Consider the following 21,208-nt stretch of genomic DNA (forward strand, 5'->3'; position numbering starts at 1 on the left):
CTGCTGTTCTTTCTTATCCGAGTAGGAAAATCAATGATGGAGCTCAAATTGAAAGAACTGAGTAATACTACAAGGTCATTCTTCCTATTACACTCTTTCAGGGAATCAACATTGAAATCCCCACAAATGATAATTTGCTTCCCCATGTCTGACACATAGCACAACAAAGCATCCAAGTTTTCTAGAAATAGCTGGAAATTCCATGAGGGGGACCTATACACTGTTACAATTATGAAAGTACATTCATTTAGTTTTAGTTCAGTGGCACATGCTTCCATATGTTGCTCTACACAAAATTTTTTAGTTTCTAAATTTTTTGCACTGTGGAAGCTTTAGACATATATGGCAACTCCTCCTCTCATCATATTATCTCTAATTACATGTGCAGCTAATTTGTACCCATTGATACTAACCTTTTGCATATCAGTGACAATAGGTGCTCAGACAGACATAGTACATCTATTACATTCTCAGTTTCTATATCTTCTAAACAAATCAGAAACTCGTCAATTTTATTCTTCAATCCCCCAATCTTTTGATAAAATATACTAATATTATTTTTCACTTTACTTTTGTGAGTATCTTGAATTTTTTTAACATCTTTAGCACATGCCTGGCTGAGTTTCCCACTGGACACTGATCTTACACTAAAAAAGAGTTACCACCATGAGATGTAGTTCCTCCCCCCTTTAAATTTCCTGCTATTAGGCCAGCTAAATTACCTTTCCCCTTCTTGTTGAGGTGTAGGCCATGTCTAGTATAGTCCCACCTACAGAGTAAATCAACAGGAACCACACCAATGTGTGACCCTGCATCAGATCCAAGTAGCCATTCCAACTCCAAATTAACTCTCCTGACGGAAGAGCTCAAATGAGGCCAGTCGTGTCGCTCCAGAACCGACACAAACCCAACACTGGTATGACTCGATGATGATGAAATATTTGCCAGGTCACACTCTATGCTGTACCCCAGATCTCTGTCAATACTGTTGCCTGGCGCACCCACAATAACCACGATATCTTCCTTAGTAAAGCCTCTGCATAGTGAACCTAAATCCTCTGTAACCTGCCCCAGTCCAACACTAGGTTTGAAAAAATTGTGACCTCGTATTCTGACCCTAATTCTTCCTGCAGAAGTTGGCCCACACCCCTAGCATGCGAACTACCTAGCAACAAGACTTTCTTTCTCTTTGCAGACTTCCCTACCTTCTTATTCAATTTGCTGCCGAAAGCTTGTTGAGCCCTGTCTACATCTACTTCTGTAAGAGGCTCATCAGTTTCTGACTGAGGCAACAGGTCAAACCTATTTTGTACATTAATAACAAAGCTGTCAGAAGAATTTCTTGGCCTGTTCCTTATGCCTGTTGCCACTTCCCACCCTTGTTTACCCTCTCCCCCCTTAACCTGCCCAGTTTTCGCCTAGCCTCATCTAACTCAGCCTGAAGGGCAGCAATTTTCCTCTCCTGTTCCACAATCTTTCTATCTCTACTGCATAGCCTACAGAACCACTGATGAGTCTCGCTGATTTTCCCAATTCCCACGCCACCACAATCTCCCCAATGAAAAAAGTGACTACATCCATCACACCAGACCCCGGAGCTAACGATTCTACGGCGCGTAAATATTTTGTCATCTCATTCTCACAAATATATGTATAAGAGAAATTGTGGTTGTATTTAATACATGCAATAGACAAATACATACCCAAGTATACTATAACAAAGTCTACAAACTGATAGAAATTTTTATATTCAGATTGTTGTATGTTCGGGCCCCATGCTATAGGGAGCCAGTTTATGTCATCTCTGCATTTAAATATTACTTTTTCTATAAAGTGATAATTGCAGATTGTTAAATTTTGTTGTAGATTGTCTTTAAAAATCGTAATGAAAAACTTCTGTCTATTTTTGTTTGGTCACAATAATGTAGTTACTAATGAATATTATTATTTGCTGGGTAAGCTCAGTTACATTGGATTTAGTATGCTACATATCACAATTTTTATGTTAGGTGGAGGGAGAGGCATAAATATTTGCATTGCCCTGCATAGAACTTATTTAGCATCTGAAACAAAATTGAATGCAAGAGAAATACTTAATTGTTGTATTAGTTAATGCTGTCATTGACTTTATATAACAAAAGTCTTTACTGTTCACAAAAACATTATAAGTGCCTGTGTTAGTCCAGGCCAAGTGTCAGGTTGGGATTTATGTCAAAATACAGTAAGAAAATGTTTAGAAATTGTACTGTTCAGCTTCTCTGCTGTTCTGAGAATGAAACAACTTAATTTAAATCGTTGTTGGGCTTTCACCTTTTACACAGTTAGTTTAAATTCATACTTTTCGTGTAATGGCAGCTTCTAGCTCTCGTCAATGATGATACTTGAACTGCTAAAAATTATAAATGCTGAAAAATCTTAATGAATCTATTTACAGTACTTAAATAATTCCAACAACTGCTCTATAATTATATATTGAAATATTTAACACACACACACACACACACACACACACACACACACACACACACACACACACACACACAAACCTGATTACTCAAACAGATACAGTTCGACCACTAACATCGAAAGCAAACAATACAGAGAGCGAAATCTGTAATGGCGCTCTTTTTTTAATAACAAAAAATTATTATCATGTAACTCTAAGATAACTCTTTTATAACATATACTTTTTCTTTAATGCTTACGTTAATTACAAAAACAGTTTTTGATAAACAAAATACACATTACATTTTCAACACACAATGATTCTCTGGGTTTTGTGAATGTTTGTTAGAAAAAGGTTTATGTTATTGTTCATTATTCATCGTTTGTAAGTCTATATTGTACTGCCATTAGCTGTTATTCCATTCACTGTCTTCTCACCTACATCTACATTCAAGCCTCCCCCAACCATAGTCACATTGCATGGCACTACACGATGGTAGTGCAGAGGGGGAGGTTTAGGGTGGGGGGAAGGAATGTGGTGTTATCCGAAGAGTGAGGTGCCAAGATGGGGTTGGTACTTCACAACAGAACTACAAGGAAACAAGGTCACTGCCAGGAGCAACGACTAATAAAAGACAGTGGCTTAGACACGTTCAGAACATTTTCCATACGCCACCACGTCCACTCACTTACTTACATCTCAGCAGCAATCATTGTCAATGATAAATGGTATCGTCTCACTGCTGAGCCAGAACTGTGACCATTATGTTAGACAGAACTCTGTGTAAATGTTTATCATCAATTGTACTCTGTGAGAAGAGACTGGCATCATATTTTTATCAAGCGATACTTTAAGCCAGGTTCACACACGCAACTGAAGTGATGCCACAGCTTGTGGCTTTCTGTAGTGGTACTGTGAGCTACTGTTCACACAGAACACCACAAATTCTACATTGCACGGCTTTCAGCATGGTGACAACTGAAATAATATGGGTGGATATTAATATTATAGTGGACCTCATGGCCTTAGAGCTGTAAAAAAAAGTTAAATACATAGAAGATGATCCAAATGTTATACCCGAAGATAGAGGTGGCACAGGGATAAATTACGGGCCACAAAGACACATATAAAAGAAATAGCACTCGAAAACAAAAGTCTTGTCAGCACTGGCACACTAACCAAAAGTTGGCATGTAAATATCATCTGCAGGTTCGTCCCTCTTCCAAGATATTAGAATCCTATTCTATTCGTTGATCTAGACATTTAGAATAACGAAATTTTTGCTTAATAGCTGTCACATCAGAGTCTACAGCTATTTCCCGTCTATGTACAACCCACAGTTTGTACAGTGCTTGTGCTAATACCTTGTAGTTCTTATAGTTCCAGGACCTGCGAAAGTGACTTTTTTCGGCATCAAAACGGAAACACACTGAAATAGAAGAGTACAGCTGCAGAATAGTAAAATTTGTGTTTCTTCAGCTGCACCACTGAAACTGGGCGAACACATACGCAATTTCTTGCAACTGCAGCAGGTAACTAGCTGTGGCGAAACTTTCGTTGTGAGTGTGAACCTGGATTTAATGTTCAGAGACAATAATAAATACTCAGGACATTCCTGTGGATATGGATTGTAAATAAATTGAAGTATTTCATCTGGTTCATATTACAGTAAACTGATGTGGTCTAATATTTTACATGTTGTGGGATCATATCGGCCCCCTCCAGGTGTAGTCGGGTTCATACAAGCAACGAAACTATCCCCATAGTTAGTGGTATACTGGAGTTTTAATGCAGTGACGTGTGAAAATTCCCAGTTTTTAGTGGTTCACCTTAAGAGACGCAACCTTATTCATGCCACAAGAAAGTCAACTTGTTTGTACTTCGTTGCTACACTTTCTTTCCACTATTGCTCCATGGTGGTAATATTTCGAAATACGAGCATTTTGTCGTAGTCATCTTGGAGAAATTGATATTGTACTTCATCCGATTTCATTTTGTTTTAATTTTATTACTGAGGGAAGTGAAAACTGTTGTCGGCAGTTACACTTTCACACACACATATATATATATATATATATATATATATATATATATATATATATATATATATGAGTATGTGTGTGTGTGTGTGTGTGTGTGTGTGTGTGTGTGTGTGTGCTCACGCGCCCGTGCGTGCGGAATTCATTGGTGTATCTCACAATCTGAAAATATCTTTGGATTAATAAATAAATAAACTTAATAGATGTAACCAAACAAGCCAGTTGTATAAACGTCATGGTATGTGAGATTAGCGTTGTATAAATAGTGGATTACATGCAGGAAATAGCTCCCGAGTGTGACGCGGCAGCTGTTAAGCTAAAAATTAATTATTCGATATGCCTCCACCAACGAATACAATAAGATTCTAAAATATTAGGAGAGTGGCGTGTCTGTAGATGATATTTATATGCCAACTTTTTGTTAATTCATCTCCGAGTGTTATGTCTTTGAAAAGTGTGTTTGTAGCCCCTGATTTATCACTCTGCGAAATCTGTTTTCGAATCCAACATTTGGGTTTCGATTTCCTTGTGTTGAACTCTTGTTATAGGTGTAATACCATAAACTGCAATATAACGTTAATACCCGCCCAATTGATTTCAATTGATGCCATAGTGAAAGCTGTGCAACAACGTAGAATTTGTATCTTCCTTTGTGAACGGTGGCCTTTGATGCTACTACAGAAAGCCACAAGCTGTGGCGCCACATTAATTGCGTCTGGGAACTCGTCTTAAAGCTAAGAACCTACCACGAGTGTTTTCCGTACGCAGCATCAAAGAACACAAAGACGTGGAACCTGAAATTCTCCGTTTCTAGAGTTGTATATAACAATAATGAAAAAACACGGAAAAATGTACACTGTGTATTCGGACTATTCTGTCTCATGTAGCTTATGTTGAGGATTGATTCTATACACAATTATTAAATAAAGTTTCCAGTGGTTGTACCAAAAAGGATTATTTCGATATTAAAAGGAAAACTTGGGGAATTGTTGAAATGCAATAGTGCGTCGGGTACCGGTAGACAATTGATACTCCGGATATCCACAGATTTTATTTGTCTAACTCGCATCAGAGTTCAGACCAATGGAAAGCGCTTAGTTTGGAAAACTCCGCCAAAGCCATTTTGACTTAATGTTGACCAATAGAAGTGTGTGCGTTTGTTGTACTCACATGTTGAAGCTTCGGAGATAATGTTTTTGATGACGTAGATTTCATTATATAAAATAAACACCACAAAAAACTTCTCGTTTGTTATTGCATATAAACATGGCGAATATTACATTGGATAAAGAAGCGTTTTACAGGCGCATGAAACGACTTTATGCTGCTTGGAAGGTTTGTTTTTTTATAGTTTAACAAATATGTTTGCAAAATTATTATTCTCTGTGTATATTTTTTCGTTATTTCGTGAGTTTCGTTATATTCTGGTGGACTGTACAATTTGTTCATATGTGTTGATTTATGTACTATTAGTATGTAGCCTACCAGAAACTGTAGTTCCGCACATACCTCATGCTTTTAATTCTTTGAGGATGAGGATGGCATCTGTTTGATTTATGGTACAAGTTAGTGTTATTAAAGGCGTACCATAGTACTGTTAATGTAGCCTGCAAAAGATTTTTTGAAATGACTAACTTCGTAATGGCTTGTTCAGAATTTAGTATGAATAAATAAATCTTATGGATGTTAGTTTATCGTATCTTTAACTTTTATGTAGTTAAGCTGAGTGTGATTTGCTTACATAACGAAGAATAGAAAAGAATTGAGACTTGCGCATAAGGAATTGTTTTCTGAGGGTGTTTTTTAGTTTGGGCACTCATTTCTAGTCTCTGTAATATGCATATCGCGTGTGTAGAGCAGTTTAAGGTACTAGTCTTTACGCAAATTATGCGCGGAAATTTCGAAAATGCTCCCCTCTTTATCTGTATTAGTTTATGATTCATTAAATAAGCTTCATAACACATACAAGTTCAGTGATTTAATTATATTTCAGTCTGAGAAGACACTGCTTTAACTATAATGTTTGTTTCCAAGTTTTCTTATGTTTTGTGTCGTGTAGCCACATCACAATAATAGCTGGGTATCATATATTCCATCTCTCTTGTGGGTTTCACCTTCAAATTGGTGCTTCTATCCATTCTCTATGGCTGAGCCACAATAGCTGGTGAATTTCTATTGCATTACTTGTCTAGCTGCCTCCCCATAATTTGTCTTATTGTATTATTCTGTACGTAATCCATCTTCAAAATGCTACAACTTCATCTCTAAATTAGATGATTTGCTTCTAGGCTAATCCTTTAGCTACACCGCTTTCCCAGAAAACAGTTAAGTTGCCTTATCGCTTTTTACCCTTGACTATTGCGTTACTTATGTTAACTGCACTTTTGTGATTGGATGATATAGGTAGGCTATTTGAAGTACAGTATCTGAATATGTCATATAATTTTTTTGATAGTTTGATGTCTATTTTTCTTTTTGTTATTTCTCATACTGCTATATATTCAGTTTTCTGCATGTAAATTGTCAGTCTGTATAACTTGAATGTCAGTGGAGAGAAAGATGTCAAAGTTTTATCTCCTGTCAGTGTTCCCATGCCACGGAACTTTTTCCACCATCTCAGATTTGGCTGAAATTTAGCACACCAATGCTACCAAGTGTGGAAAACTTAGGTACAAATTTTTAAGTTCCTCTGCCAATTAGTTCCAGAATTATGGCTTGTGAAAGAAGTCGGCATGACCCGGAAATTGCAACCCGAATCTGGCAATCAATCTTCAGACCCAACTTCAGATCTTAATAACTTGGAACTATTCTGCAGAGTCCAGTGACATTTTTACAGCCCAGTAACATCCACTTAGAGAACACACACTATGAATCAAAACACCAACAACATATTTCTGAGGGAAAATAAACAATTCCAAAATGTGATTTAAAAAATGTATTGCGTTAAAAGGTACATATTGTAGGTGCCCTGTATGCCAAATATAATTCACTCAAAAAGGATATAATGTTTTTGTGGTAAGCTTAATGTTGCCTAAACACGCACAGAATTCATCTTGCCCGTATCAGTCACACAAACTGAGTTACATGCACACAAAATTTGAAAAATTACATGAAAAACATGGATTTTCTAAGTGTGGTAGCACAAAAGGGACAAATGATATCCAAGCCAAATTTCAAACACTGCATAAGTAGACCATAATGATATATATCTCAAAATTTCAGCATGTTATTGCTAGACATTTGTGTACAATGGAAGTTGACAGATGTATTTGGTTATGTGGCCATTGTTCCACAACACAATTTTGTAAAAACATATCAAAAGGATTCCAACACCCGTCTGCCAAATGTGGCCAATGGAATGATCTTGCTGGTCCTGCTGGTGCCATGAAGTTCACAAATACATCACCTTCTGCTCCACAGCACTCTGCAACACATCCTAAGTACTATTTGTCATGATAAACAGCAATAACATAGCAACCTGGTTGTATGTTGTTGCTTTTGCTTCTGAATCCTGAGTCAGACACACTGTGAAGACACATGTTGTGCATGAACCTATAGTTATAACTGGGCAGTCTGCTCATCTGCACATTGTCAAGAGTCCACTGGAGAGGTGATGATGGCTCCTTGTGCCTGCAACAGTTTTAACGTGTTCTAGTCTGCAAGATATTCTGCAGATTTTGCTCCTTCTCAAATGTCTTGTTCCACCACAATTCTGCTATCAGAGAGGGATTTCACCCACATGTCAAAGTCTGCACCATGCATTGCTGTTTAGGTTGTTCCTTATGTACTGTCCTTCACTAGGTAGATTTGTTTCGAGAACTTAGGACACACAACCTATATTAGAGTTGTTTTTTGTTACGTCACTTAAAATTGTTTCTTGTGTGAAACTAAGGAAAACACAATGAATGAAACACAAACTATTCCACAGCATAATAGAACAGAACATCAAGGGGGGGGGGGGGGGACGAAATCCACAGAAACAGATTTAGCCACAATGGCAAAGGTTATTTTGCAGAGGCGTAGGTTCTGTTTCATAGTAGCCAACATTCCCATTCTGTACCATTGTGTCATCTTTGTCGTCTCAATCCTTAGATTAGTCGATGAAACTTCGTTCCTGTTAGTATCTCTACCATATGTGCGAGCAGTCTTGTTTCTCACAATTTCTGTAGAGATACGAAGATAGCAAATTTGGAGCAGAAGTTTGGTGGCTTTCAGGGAGAACTAGATAAGGTAAAATTAGATCTGAAAAGGTTGGGGGGGGGGGGGGGGGGTTAGGGAAAAGGAGGTGGGAACTGGCAAAAGGCTACAAAAGAAATAGGAACAACAGTTTTGTTGTTAAAGTGGAAAACAGGTTTGATCTATTGTCACAGTTGGAAATTGATGAGCACAACAAACTTTTAAAAAGTGTTTGAGAAGTAAGAACACAGTAAAAGTTGTGAAGAAAAAGAAAATCTTGTTGTTAGGCAGCTGTGGACTTACTCTTCTGTTAGGGTAGGTAATTTAGATATGGTTCCTGTTGACACTATCAGTAGGTGGGACTATGTGGGTCATTACCGTAACCTCAGCAGGGGGGGGGGGGGGGGGGGGCTGTCTAGGCTAATAGAAATATCTTAAGGGTGCCACTGTCACATGTGGTGAAGTACCATTTGTTATAAGTGACAGAAAAACAGTTTTAGTAGGGTAGGGAGGGCAGAAACAAAAGATATTCAGAGACAGATTGAAAATGACATTCACATTGAAAAACACAAGCAGCCAGAAAGCAAATTTTAATATACACAGTTCATGCAAACAGTCCGTAACTGTAACCGGATAGGTTCAGAAATTGATAGAAAAATTAGGGTCATACAGTTGTAATTCAGCCAGTGCACAAAATCCTTATTGCATCGGAATATCTGAGAAGTGACGGGAAGATTAATAAGTTGCTTATTTATGTTGAAAAATTAAGAGGTGAGCAAACTAGTTGATATAATCTACCTCTTTCAACATCATGCGACCACCAGTATTGATATGTTAAATGCTACAGCATTTAAGCTAGCCTCTTACTTCTGTAGAGAAAATAGGAGTTGCAACATTTGTCCAGAACTGTTTTAATTTTAAGAATACTGATATTAATAAACTCTGCTCAGAGCAGCATTTAGAAGGCCTATTTCATAATAAATCTTTTATAATAGTAAATATATACACAGCATCTTCAGGGAACTTTAATATCTTCATAAAAGATTATGAAGCTTTGTTGTCCCATAAGTTATTTTTATATTGTTATAATCACCAAAATGTTAGCCCAAAAACTATAGCTGATCTACAGTGGAACAAGAAATGCAAACACCTAAACAGCACTCCCAGGTCAATCACGATCAATATCTGCAGGCCATATCGGGCTGAAAAAAAGAAAACAGAAAGGTGAGAAGTCCTGGTTAGAATTTGAAATCAGTCTTCTTCACAAAAAGATAGGCCTGCTTAACATGAAACTTACTAACCACACCTAGAATTAACTAGGGTGAAGTGGGGTAAGTGTAACCATGGGGTTAGTGTAGCCACAGCTTATGGTGCCTTAGAGAAGCTGTATTTTTACCTCTGACGTATCACACATGTTAATTTACTCCTTTCTTTGTTATATTTAACCATAAGTTGTCAAATCTGATATAAATTGGTTATTAATTTTTGGACTTGAGTTGACGTCTACATTTTCACTCTGCGAGAGAGTGACATGTTCAGAATTTGCTGGTCTGTCATTTTTGCAGTTTTAAAGATAACTGCACAATTTTTTTGTTACAAACTAACTTTTGCATGATAATTTCAAATCTGAGATTCGTTTTACTCTACTGATAAAGCTCTTGATATGCCAGACATGGTTACACTTACCCCATCTTTTTCCCATGTGGGGCAAGTGTAACCAATCGGCTGGGGCAAGTGTAACCAGGGGCGTTACACTTGCCCCAAACTAACTTACCGGAACATATTTACGTATTTAAGCCGTAACCTTGTTTTTGCCATCACACTAGATCAATTAAATTGGCCTTCCTGTGTGTGAAATCTACTTGGGACCAAAAGTTAACTCATCAGGGGTAAAAATTAACAAACGTGACTTTTCCACTCTCCTCACTGCTGTATGGAATGAAACACCACCTGAATTGTTGAAAAGTGGTTTTCAAAAAGTAGGAATATTCCCTTACAGTAGAGAAGTAATTATTAAAACTAAATGTGATACAGAGGCATATAAAAGATATATAGCTCATACCAAATCTTTGGCAGAAACAAATCCAATGCCAGCTCATGATTATGCAGCCATAGACAGTGTGGAATCTACGTCTCTAACAGAAAGGACTCAGATTTTTGGGAAGCTTCCAGCTGAACAACCTCCTGAATTTTATAGGCCTACATGTACTGAGCCCTGTAGTTCTCCCAGTGTCAGAGTTCTTTCTCAACCATTTCCGAGCTAACCAATGTTTCATTATGTCCTGGAACTTCTGATTTGTCATTTGAAAGCTTGTTATTGGAAACAGTCCAATGGTGTAGTCCCACTGGTAAAACAAAGAAAAGAAAGGATTGTGCCAGGAGCTGAAGTTATCACTTTTCAAGATGCCACCTATAAAGAAAAATATTTTAAAGGCAACATGAATAATAAGGAGAAAGCAAAACAAAAAAGCATTATCGGCATAAAAAAGGGCTTGGTAATGAAATGTAAATCTTCCAAACAAAGTGCCGTTACTTTATCCAAAATGGCATCTCAGAATGTTGTGGAAAAAATTCCCTGATTGCTCATGTGGGCAACAAGAAAAAAAGACTGGATGTTGAGTCAACAAGTGAAGAAAGTGAAACTGAAGGACGCCTATCTTTAATAAGTAGTGATGAAGATAATGACAACACTGGATGATCTCAGGAAAGAAATGAGGAGCTGTGAAGAAGAAGGCAAACTTTTTTGAAGATAAAATTACAGTTGGAAACTTATGTTCTGGTAGCTTTTGCAACAAATAGTAATAAAATTCATTTTATTGGCCAAGTTACCAAAATTAGTGATTTAGGAGATCCATAAGCAAAAATAAGACAAAGCATGGCACCACATTCTGCTGGCCTGATAGAAGAGATGAGACACAAGTTCCATCCTCTGATGTCATTTCAGTGCTCCCTCAGCCTATTTTGGGTCACAAAGGAGACCTGACATTTGGTGTTACATTTGATTCATACAACAATCAGAGACTAAATAATAGTTAGGGCCTAAGTGTGAATATAATAAGTTGAATTAGGGCAGTTTACCATTAAACACAAATTGCCAACAACTTTTGTTCAATTACTATGAAAAATAATAGAAAGTGAACTTATAAAGTGATTTTTTTTCTTTTTTCTTGAGAATAGATATTTTATTATTTTTGTTAAATTGCCTACTAAAGAAAAAAATTATTACTTTTGTAGAATTTAAATGAACAAATTACTGGCCTAAAACAAAAATAAATCATCTATGATGCGTTGTGTTTCAGTGTTTTGTGGTTTAGGCTAACACTTATTTTTTAGTTTAGCTAACATTTTCTGTGTATTTCATAATATACAAAGAGGCGTGTGCAAAAAAGTTCATATCTTGAGTAAAATTTAAGATATTTTAATAATTTAAAAATCCTCATATTCAGTAAAAATTGGGTAATCAGATCACTTACCCCAAGTCTCTTTTACAATGGGGCAAGTGTAACCTCACAGCACAAAATTTTTAAAACAATAATAATTTTTTCTTTCAAAAACAAAATGTATATCGTTTAAAAGTCAATAAGCCAAACTTTAGGCATGAGAAATTTCAAATACATATCTTCAATAACAAGTTGCCAATTTGGTGTCAAAGTTGAACTATGCCAAAATGTGGTTACACTTGCACCACTTCACCCTAATTATTTTAACAATTACATCTTGAGTATAATGCCATGTGAAACCATTATTCCTGTAATATGATATATGAAGATCACTCATAACCAGTTTAAAAAAAAATAGAAAAAGAGAAGCTACTACACAGAATAGTAAGAACGACACACACCAATTTTAGAAGAATCAGCACTTAGATGATACAATCCCAGACAGAGAAAACAACCCACCCAACAAAGGGCTGAAATATAATGTACAACCTGAAATAAGCACCAAAATTATAAAAGTTATTATTATTGCACCAAAATTAAAAAGTTTTCAGTTGAAACTTACGGGCTGGGAGGCTGGAAGTTTCAACTGAAGACAACACAGGCCATGAGAGTCTACATTGTAATATTATAAAAGTTATTATTATTGTACCAAAAAAATGCTGCGTTAGGCAGTAACGGAAAGACAGCTATAGCTCAGAAGGCTATGAAAGTCATAAACAATCAACTAACCAAACAAGAAGCAAGTTATAATGCTCATGAAGGGGACGGAGAACACTTAAGATATAAACAGAAAGTTAAGTAATAATAAAGCCATAATTATTATGGCGGACAAAGGCAACACATTATGTATATTCAAAGAAGAAAAATACATAAGGAAAACATCAGATTTCTTTATTGAAAATGGCATTACTGAAAAATGCGAAAAGACCTCCCAAAAGCGTTTCAGACAAAAGTCAAATGAAAAAAATCATATTTCTTGCTAACTGACAGGGAGAAGAAATATAGCTACATTTAAGAATCTTAGGGCACCATAGCTAAGAACGCAACTAAAGATAAACAAAGAGGTTGTTGCGTTCATCCAATTGTGAACTCAAGAAACAGCTCAACTTATAAAATTGCAAACTAACTTAACCAGACACTCACGAAGACATGTACATACACGAACAACTACGCCATCAGAAGCAGTCAGCAGCTAACAGCAGAAATCAAAAACATCATCTCCCATTCGGCCCCTAGTATCATTTGACATCACAAACCTATACACAAACACTCAAAGCCGTCAGGTCACACCTCATAAAACTCCAAAAACTATAAATGGCAGAAATTATTGAGTTCATGGACCTTCTTGAACTAGTGCTAAACTGCAATTGTTTCACGTTTAATAATAAAATGTGCATGCATTATAGAATTTACAATTGCTAACACACATATCAACCACCTTGAGGGGGAAAAAAAACCACTATAAACCAAGTTGAATGGATAACATTATTTACTAAAAACATTATCTTAATGATACATTGCTCCTGTTGGATGTTGACACAAATGATATTAAAAACATGCTAGATACATTCAATGAACAGGATAGAAATATAGACGTTGCAGTGTAATATGAAAACAGTGACACATCAATTTCCTAGACATTAACATCAGTAAAGGAGGCAAGTCACACAATGTCAGAAATCACTGAAAGACAACAGCATCATATACCATTATACACACCACACAAGCATGCTGCATACAGAACCAGCAGTATACTATGGATAAATATGCAAAGCTCAATGAATTGAGTACAATCGAACAAATTGCTACAGCAAATGGCTACAATGACACTAGTTGACAGCGTCACATGAAAAAGGAAAAACTATATAAAACCAACTTCCACATGGAAATTGAAAAAGAAAGTCCCTGCTTGCATTCCTTTCAAATGCAAAGTCTCCTGCAAAATAGCAAATATCGTCAGACCACAAAACATTAGCATTGCCTTCACAACAAACAGCTATGTTCGCGGAAGACACGAGTTAACAAACATACAGATAAACACTCACAAAGCCTACGGCATTAACAACTATAACAAATCAGCAGTAGCCACCCACATTAGAAACACAGACCACCCATTCCATGATGTTGCGCATGATCTCCATGTATTGCCAAAAATGAACAAGGGCACCAAATGGACTTCTATGAAGAACTGGAGCTATTCATTCATGGAGACAAGTTACTGAATGATAACTTGAAAGTAATGACATTGAATTAATGTTTTATCTTCATTGTACACTGCTGGTTTAGCAATATAAACTATTGTATCTTAGCATTTAAGAGTCTTTGGGTTGATGTAAACAAATAGTGAAAGTGTTAAGTTGTGATGTTCTTGTTACTGTGCTCTGTATGCCAGACAATGAAATTGCCAACAAAAATGTAAGGAAATGCCCTTACAAAATGACTAATCTTGCTTATCACATGACTTGCACACTGTAACATATTGATTATTCTGAACAGGCATGTATTCCAACACACAACATCACTGGCACACACAGCAAAGGAAACTAACCTCACTGCATTTTAATTACAATGTAAAAGTAACTGTAAATGCACCTGATGATGGCAGCATGCTGCTGTAACATCTGCCAATAAAATATAAGTAACAAGTGACTGTTGTAGTATACATTCTTTCATGAAAATCTTGCAATGCAGTCACAACCCTCAAATATCATCCATGTAACATGGATAAATTTAAGGATCACATAATAATTAACATTTTTTTGTCAGAGGTAATGGTGATGTATGCTGAACCTGATAGTGTTCTAACTCTCAAATCTGCATTGTGAGTTGAATTTATTAAAACTGACACACAAAAAATGAATTCCTTTCTCTCACAGAAATTATCACATATTGAAAGAGTAGCTGGTTAATAAAAAGTACTTTTAAGTAAATTGGTGAAATTAACATTCAGTTCTTAATCTGAGATCTAGTTTGAGATTCAGAACCATCTATTTTCTGTACTTTGGTTCCAGATCACATATTTAATAAGTAATACTTGCATGTATAGTACAGGTATTGCAGTTGATGTGAGTATGTCTTTGTTGATTTCTAACAGGATTCTGATAATGGGATTGATGAAGTGTACAAGAAGATGGATGCTCTTGTGTCAGCTGTGGGTGTGGATGAAGAAATTGTGTACAGCAAGTCAACAGCAATACAGGTAAGGACTATATAAAATTAAGACATTCCTCTCAAGAAATAAAAATTACTATTTGGAGTAGAGCAAATGGAAATACAAAAGTTAAGTCTAATAAATTCTAGGATGTTGTGTAGCCAATAGGAAGTGGCAGCCTGGAAATAGGAAATGTGCTTGTGTTTTAAAGGCGTGGAGGAGGTAGGTACAGAAAAGTAGTTGATTTTAATGACTTTACAAAAGCCAAAACTCTAAAACTTTAGATCTTCCTAATTCAGTCCAATAGTTGATGGGAGCAATTGATTGAGACCACCTATACTGCTAGGTTAGATGGTGATAGGAGAATTTGGAAAATTAGTTCAGGAATTCATAGCCTTACTATAGCAGTTGATTATTAGGATCCAGTCCAACGTTACACTGGTTAATGGAATATTCTTATCAAATTTTGGTGGGTTGTCTATAAATGACAATGTACAACAGGAGGTCCCACAGGGATGGGATCGATTTTTTTTGAAACCACATACAATGTGCTTTAAGTTAGGATTGCATGTCTCACATTCTTCAGCCACTCACTCTGGTGGCCCCTCATCTGTGGGTAATCAGTAAAAACAGAATTACAGTATTTCTTATCAGGACTGTTAGTGGTAGTTTCCAGGCTCTAGTGCATCATGAGAAATTTTGTTTCTTGTCGATTATCCACAAATGATAGATCACCAGAGTGAATGGATGCAGTGTGTGTCACCTGGGACAGTGACAAGTTGATCCAACAGCTGGGGGACCTCCCTTTGTAAGTTGAGAGCCAACCCACCAAAGTTTATCAGAGTATTACCATAATAGTATGACCTTAGTCGGGATCCTATTAATCAACTATAAGACAGGGATATGAATTTCAAGAAGTTATTTTATCACCCTCTGTAGTACCTCACAGTCTCCTGTGTCCTCTTATTTGTGTTAGCTGTGCTGTTCAAAAGTATGCCTTATGATCACTCCTTAGTCCACTGTTGTCAGTACATAAAATTTGAACATCGGGAGAAATGCTCGCTTGAAGATAAAAGCAGATACTAGCCGAGACTACAGGTGGTGATGTAGGATTTGATCACAAATGACAACCTGTGCAGTTCCCCTGATATGTTTCAAATGTTGTTTGTGGTCATAACAGCGTTTTGTGTAATTGTGGGTATATTATGTCAGAGCTAAATAATTTCTGATGCGGGCAAATTATTGATGCTTGTATGGTGGGTGCTTTTGTAACCAAGGTAGCCTAAGGGGGATGTTTGTTGTTTGAAGAGGCTCCGTATTGAAGATTTATACCACATTCAGGGAAAGCAGAAAAAGTTATCTGCTAAGTCACAATATGGATGTGTGTTGGATGATTTTGACAGATGGTCTTTGAAGAGGATTGTGATGAAAATTAAGAGAATGGCAGCTGTAAAGTAACTGCAGAGCTGAATGTTGCACTTGCAAATGCTGTCAGCACCAAAACAAATGCGAAGGGGGCTCCTTAAGCTGGAAATTGTAGGACGATCTGGAATTCCAGTGGTGCAAACACCTGTAACAGGGAAGCAGGATGCCAAAGCCATAAATCCTGTCTATGGGGTAATGGAAGATAGTCATTTGATTAGGTGCGTCTTGTTTCACACTGTTCCCAACTTCGGGCTGAGTTTGTCTGATTACACCATTTCAAGCTTACGATGCAGACTGCTTGCTGCCAAGTGTGAAACATGATGGGGTGTTCGGTGATGATTTGGGCAACCATTCTGTGGTATTCCATGAGTCCCAGTTTACTGTGCAAGGTCACTTTACTGCCAACAATTATGAGACCATTTTGGCTGATCGGACCCATGGTCCAGTGTTTATTTCCCAGTGGCAATAGTGTGATCCAAGACGATGGGACCAAGCGAGATGGCGCAGTGGTTAGCACACTGGACTCGCATTCAGGACGACGACAGTTCAGATCCACATCTGGCCATCCTGATTTAGGTTTTCCATGGTTTCCCTAAATTGCTTTAGGGAAATGCCGGGATGCTTCCTTTGAAAGGGCATGGCCAATTTCCTTCCCTAATCCAAGCTTTTGCTCCATCTCTAATGTCCTCGTTGTTGATGGGACATTAAACACTAATCTTTTCGTCTCCTCAAGACGATGAGGCCGCTGTTACACAACTTGCATTGTCTTCCAAGACTGGTTTTGTGAGATTGGGAAGAATTGTCTGTCGCATCTCCCCTGGCCTCCACAGTAACCAGATCTCAAAATCATTGAGTCTGTGCGGTCTACTTTGGAGTGAATGGTGTGTGATCGCTATCCATCTCTCATTATTGTTACCTGAGCTGCCCACTATGTTCCAGGAAGAATGATATAAGATTTCTAATTTTAGATTACATGGTTGGAGATAAAACAGTGATCTATTGAAAATTATCCCTTAATGAAACAATTAAGACCACAAATAACCATTTATTTGCAGATGATGACTGGTTTTGGGGGGTTTATGCTGGCTGTCTTCTGATCTACAGCACCATATGGCTAAAGTCAGTGGTGCATGGAGTGGATGCGTGATACTATGGTCATTTATTGCTTATAACCACTGTGGGATCACACAGCTGTTCTGTGCACTGCTGACTTCAGTTATAGGGTGCCATAGATTTGAAGATGACAGGCATAAAGGCCGAAACTGTCATCATTTTTAAACACACAATTATTTACCATATGGATTGTTCCATTGAATGGTATAAGATTCCTTTGGAAAAATATGTGTTTATCCATTAAAAACTGACTGGAAACTGTTTTGAATGCCAGCATGTTTTCTACGCCATATTAGGTGTGGTAATATGTTGTATTTTTCGATGTTTCCGTATTTTTGTGCACTCCTTTTATGTGGAGCAGTCTGTAATTTTGTTCATTTGTCCTCATCCTTCCCTCCTTTTCCCTATTTTCTCTTGTCTTGTGCACCCCTTTTATGTGGAGCAGTCTGTAATTTTGTTCATTTGTCCTCATCCTTCCCTCCTTTTCCCTATTTTCTCTTGTCTGCCACAAAGGAGACAAGTTACTTTTCTGCACCTTGTCTCATTGATGTTCTAGGTTTCAGTGTGAATTAACCTTCTTTCCAGCATACTTTTTTCCTATACTTTTCACACCATTCTTTTCATCCTAATATGAGTAAACATCATGAATATTTTCCTACAAGCCATTTACAGAGTTAATTTGAAATTGGTGCCTGACATGACTTTACCTTTATTTATTCCTTGATCATGTGCTCTATCACAGTGCACCCATAAAAAAACTAAATGCCACTTCCATTCAGTTGGCAGTTGCAACCTATAAGTATAGTCTGTTGGATTGTTGCTCTGGTACTAGCTATGATCACAATTGTAATTCATGTAGTGTTGGAGTGAAGACTATTGGAAATGCAGACAGGACAGGCTCATGCTGTTTCATTAAGCCAAATGAAAATATTTGTTCCACTTCATTTAGTTATCTGCTAATCATATTCACACTTTATCCTTAACCAGTGAGTCCCAAAATGATGAAGTTGAGTTATGATTTATAAGTTGTCATCAGTTAAGTGCAGATACTGCAGAAGTTATCACAGCAAGAATTTGTTTCGTGGTGTCCTTTCATGAATATGAGATATAAACTATTGGTTAATACGTGGGTAATGTGATAACAGTATTTGGTATAAACTGTGCACCCAAAACAGCAGATTTTATCTGGTACAAAAGAGAACACACTAGTCCAGATGATGCTGTGGTCTATAATGTAAGAGCAAGTGTTGACCTAACCCCAGACATACTAATTTGTCCGTGGTTTACTTAATAGTTCTGTGATAGTTCTTTCAGGACTACTAATACTAATGCCAATTCTTTCCTATAGCCTTGTTCAGTCCAAGCTGTTGCATTGTGTTTTAAACTTCCACAGGTTTTTTGTGGTGCACTCAGGCATATTCTTTGGGAAAAAGGGTGTAAGTTTTGTCTTCTGCAGGGACAGTGTGTGTAAGTTTAGAGGTGGTAGTACTGAACTATGTAAGATGGTTTTTACATGATATTTGTTTTTATTTTGTTTCAAATGTTATGCTGTTGCACTTGAAATGCTGGATTTAATTGCAAATCTTCAAACAGTTATGCTATTCTAAATAAACGCTATATTCTTCTGGGTGAGTCTCCCAGCAAAGTGCTAGCAAATTAATGTTAATTTGATAAAAGTTCTCCATTTGAGGCTAAAGAATTTCCTCAAGTGCATGCCTAATATTAAATTCATTGATGAACCTTCTCATTACCAAAAAGAAGTAGTGGTGCTATAGAAAAAGAATGTGTTAAAACAGGTTGCATACCAAGTGCAGAGAATCTTTTGTTTGCAGATTTCAAACTACTTTTTGTATTTGAGTGTGAGCTGTTTCATTATTTCATGCAATATTGTCTTCTGTTGTGTTTTAGTTGTAATACCTCTTTGTTTTCTTTTTTAATTTTGCAGACATGGCTGTTTGGGTATGAGCTTACAGACACCATTATGGTACTTGCTGAAAATGCAATTCATTTCCTGGCAAGCAAGAAAAAGATTGAGTTTTTGCGTAAAGTAGAAAATGGCAAAGATGAAAATAGTGTTCCACCAGTGAAATTGCATACCCGTGACCGAGTAAGTAACGTGAAAAGTTCTATATTTTCTGAAGCATAATGTTAGAGCAACACATTAATCCTTAGCTGTGCTCTACAAGCTGGGCTTGTGTATCAATTGCAGCCCTGCCACTGCAGTCAACAAATTGAACTCTGGCAGGACCACTGCCTTACTGTGAATGCTCTCTGAACTGCGTTTGGGCTACCTGGCAACACAGTTTTCTTTACTCTACAGATAGTGCTCAGGTCTTCGGTCGACAGCATTCAGCAGGCTGTACAAAATTCATTTAGAGTAATATATCAGTTGCAATGATAGTGCTACCTAATGTAAGAAACATCTAACATCCATTGTTGGCATTTGTGATGTGTGGAGAAGAAAGTGATGACGAGTACATGAACTACAGTGATACAAATACACCAAGTGACAAATGTGATATCAGAGGCATACTAACCACTGACTGGTTCTACAATAACATTGTCAACTGTAGAGTAGATAAGAGTGAATTTTCATTTACCGGGAACCAGATGTAAAAATGCGTTTTACAGATCCTCCGAATCTACTTGAGATCTTCACATTATCTTTTGATTATATGTTGTTAACAATAATTAACGAGACAAGCAAGTATGCTGCACAGTTCACTTGTGGACATACTAGAACTACAGTTGTTTTTGCAGAAATGGATTCCATTGAACAATGGAGAATTGTATATTTTGTGTTCAAAGTTCCTCCTACAAGCAATAGTTCAGAAACTAGATATTGAAACATATTACTCAAGGAACAAAATTCATGAAACACTGAATTTTCAAAAAGTAATGTGTATGCATGAGCTGCTTGAAGAAAACCATTAGATTAGGAAAATAAATCTCAAGGGTCATGCTTATTTTCATAATGCAAATTGCTGCTCTCAAAAGCTTTCAGTAGTTAGGAACTTACAGGGAACTTACAGTTGCAACAGTAATTTGATTTGAGCAATGTTCGCAGCAACAAATCAGATTACATTACGGTACAAAACAGTGCTGTGGGACTTGGGAATAATTATATAGGTGAGAAAAGATTAGTGGTGCACCCAAAAGCCAGAGGCAGCTGCGCCACAGAAGCAGGCAATACAACTTTAATGCAGCTTCTTGGTGCAAGAGATGACCTGGTCATTGTCAGAAGATGGGCCTTAGCTGCTTGGAGCAGAAATGAGAGCAAAGTCATAAGCAGTATGACACAGTCAGAGATAAACTTAAAATGACCATTGAATATCATTGTTAGTAGTGTTACATCTTTCGAAAAACATTTGTGTTGTGGTTTTCAGTCTGAAGACTGGTTTGGTGCAGCACTCTATGC

At 37.1% G+C, this 21,208-nt stretch overlaps 1 protein-coding gene across 2 annotated transcripts in view; it reads left to right on the forward strand.

Moving 5' to 3' along the window:
* The first annotated feature begins 5,266 nt into the window (after positions 1-5,266).
* The window catches only part of LOC126342514 (FACT complex subunit spt16), a 138,228-nt gene continuing 122,286 nt past the window's right edge, over positions 5,267-21,208 (forward strand). For both annotated transcript variants that reach the window (XM_050001862.1, XM_050001863.1), the window contains exons 1-3: positions 5,267-5,820; positions 15,196-15,300; positions 19,736-19,897. In XM_050001862.1, the coding sequence (XP_049857819.1) occupies positions 5,752-5,820; positions 15,196-15,300; positions 19,736-19,897 (336 nt within the window). In that variant the 5' untranslated portion in view covers positions 5,267-5,751. The remainder of the gene's footprint in view (positions 5,821-15,195; positions 15,301-19,735; positions 19,898-21,208) is intronic.

Source organism: Schistocerca gregaria, chromosome 1, assembly GCF_023897955.1.
Source record: "Schistocerca gregaria isolate iqSchGreg1 chromosome 1, iqSchGreg1.2, whole genome shotgun sequence".
Taxonomy (NCBI): domain Eukaryota; kingdom Metazoa; phylum Arthropoda; class Insecta; order Orthoptera; family Acrididae; genus Schistocerca; species Schistocerca gregaria.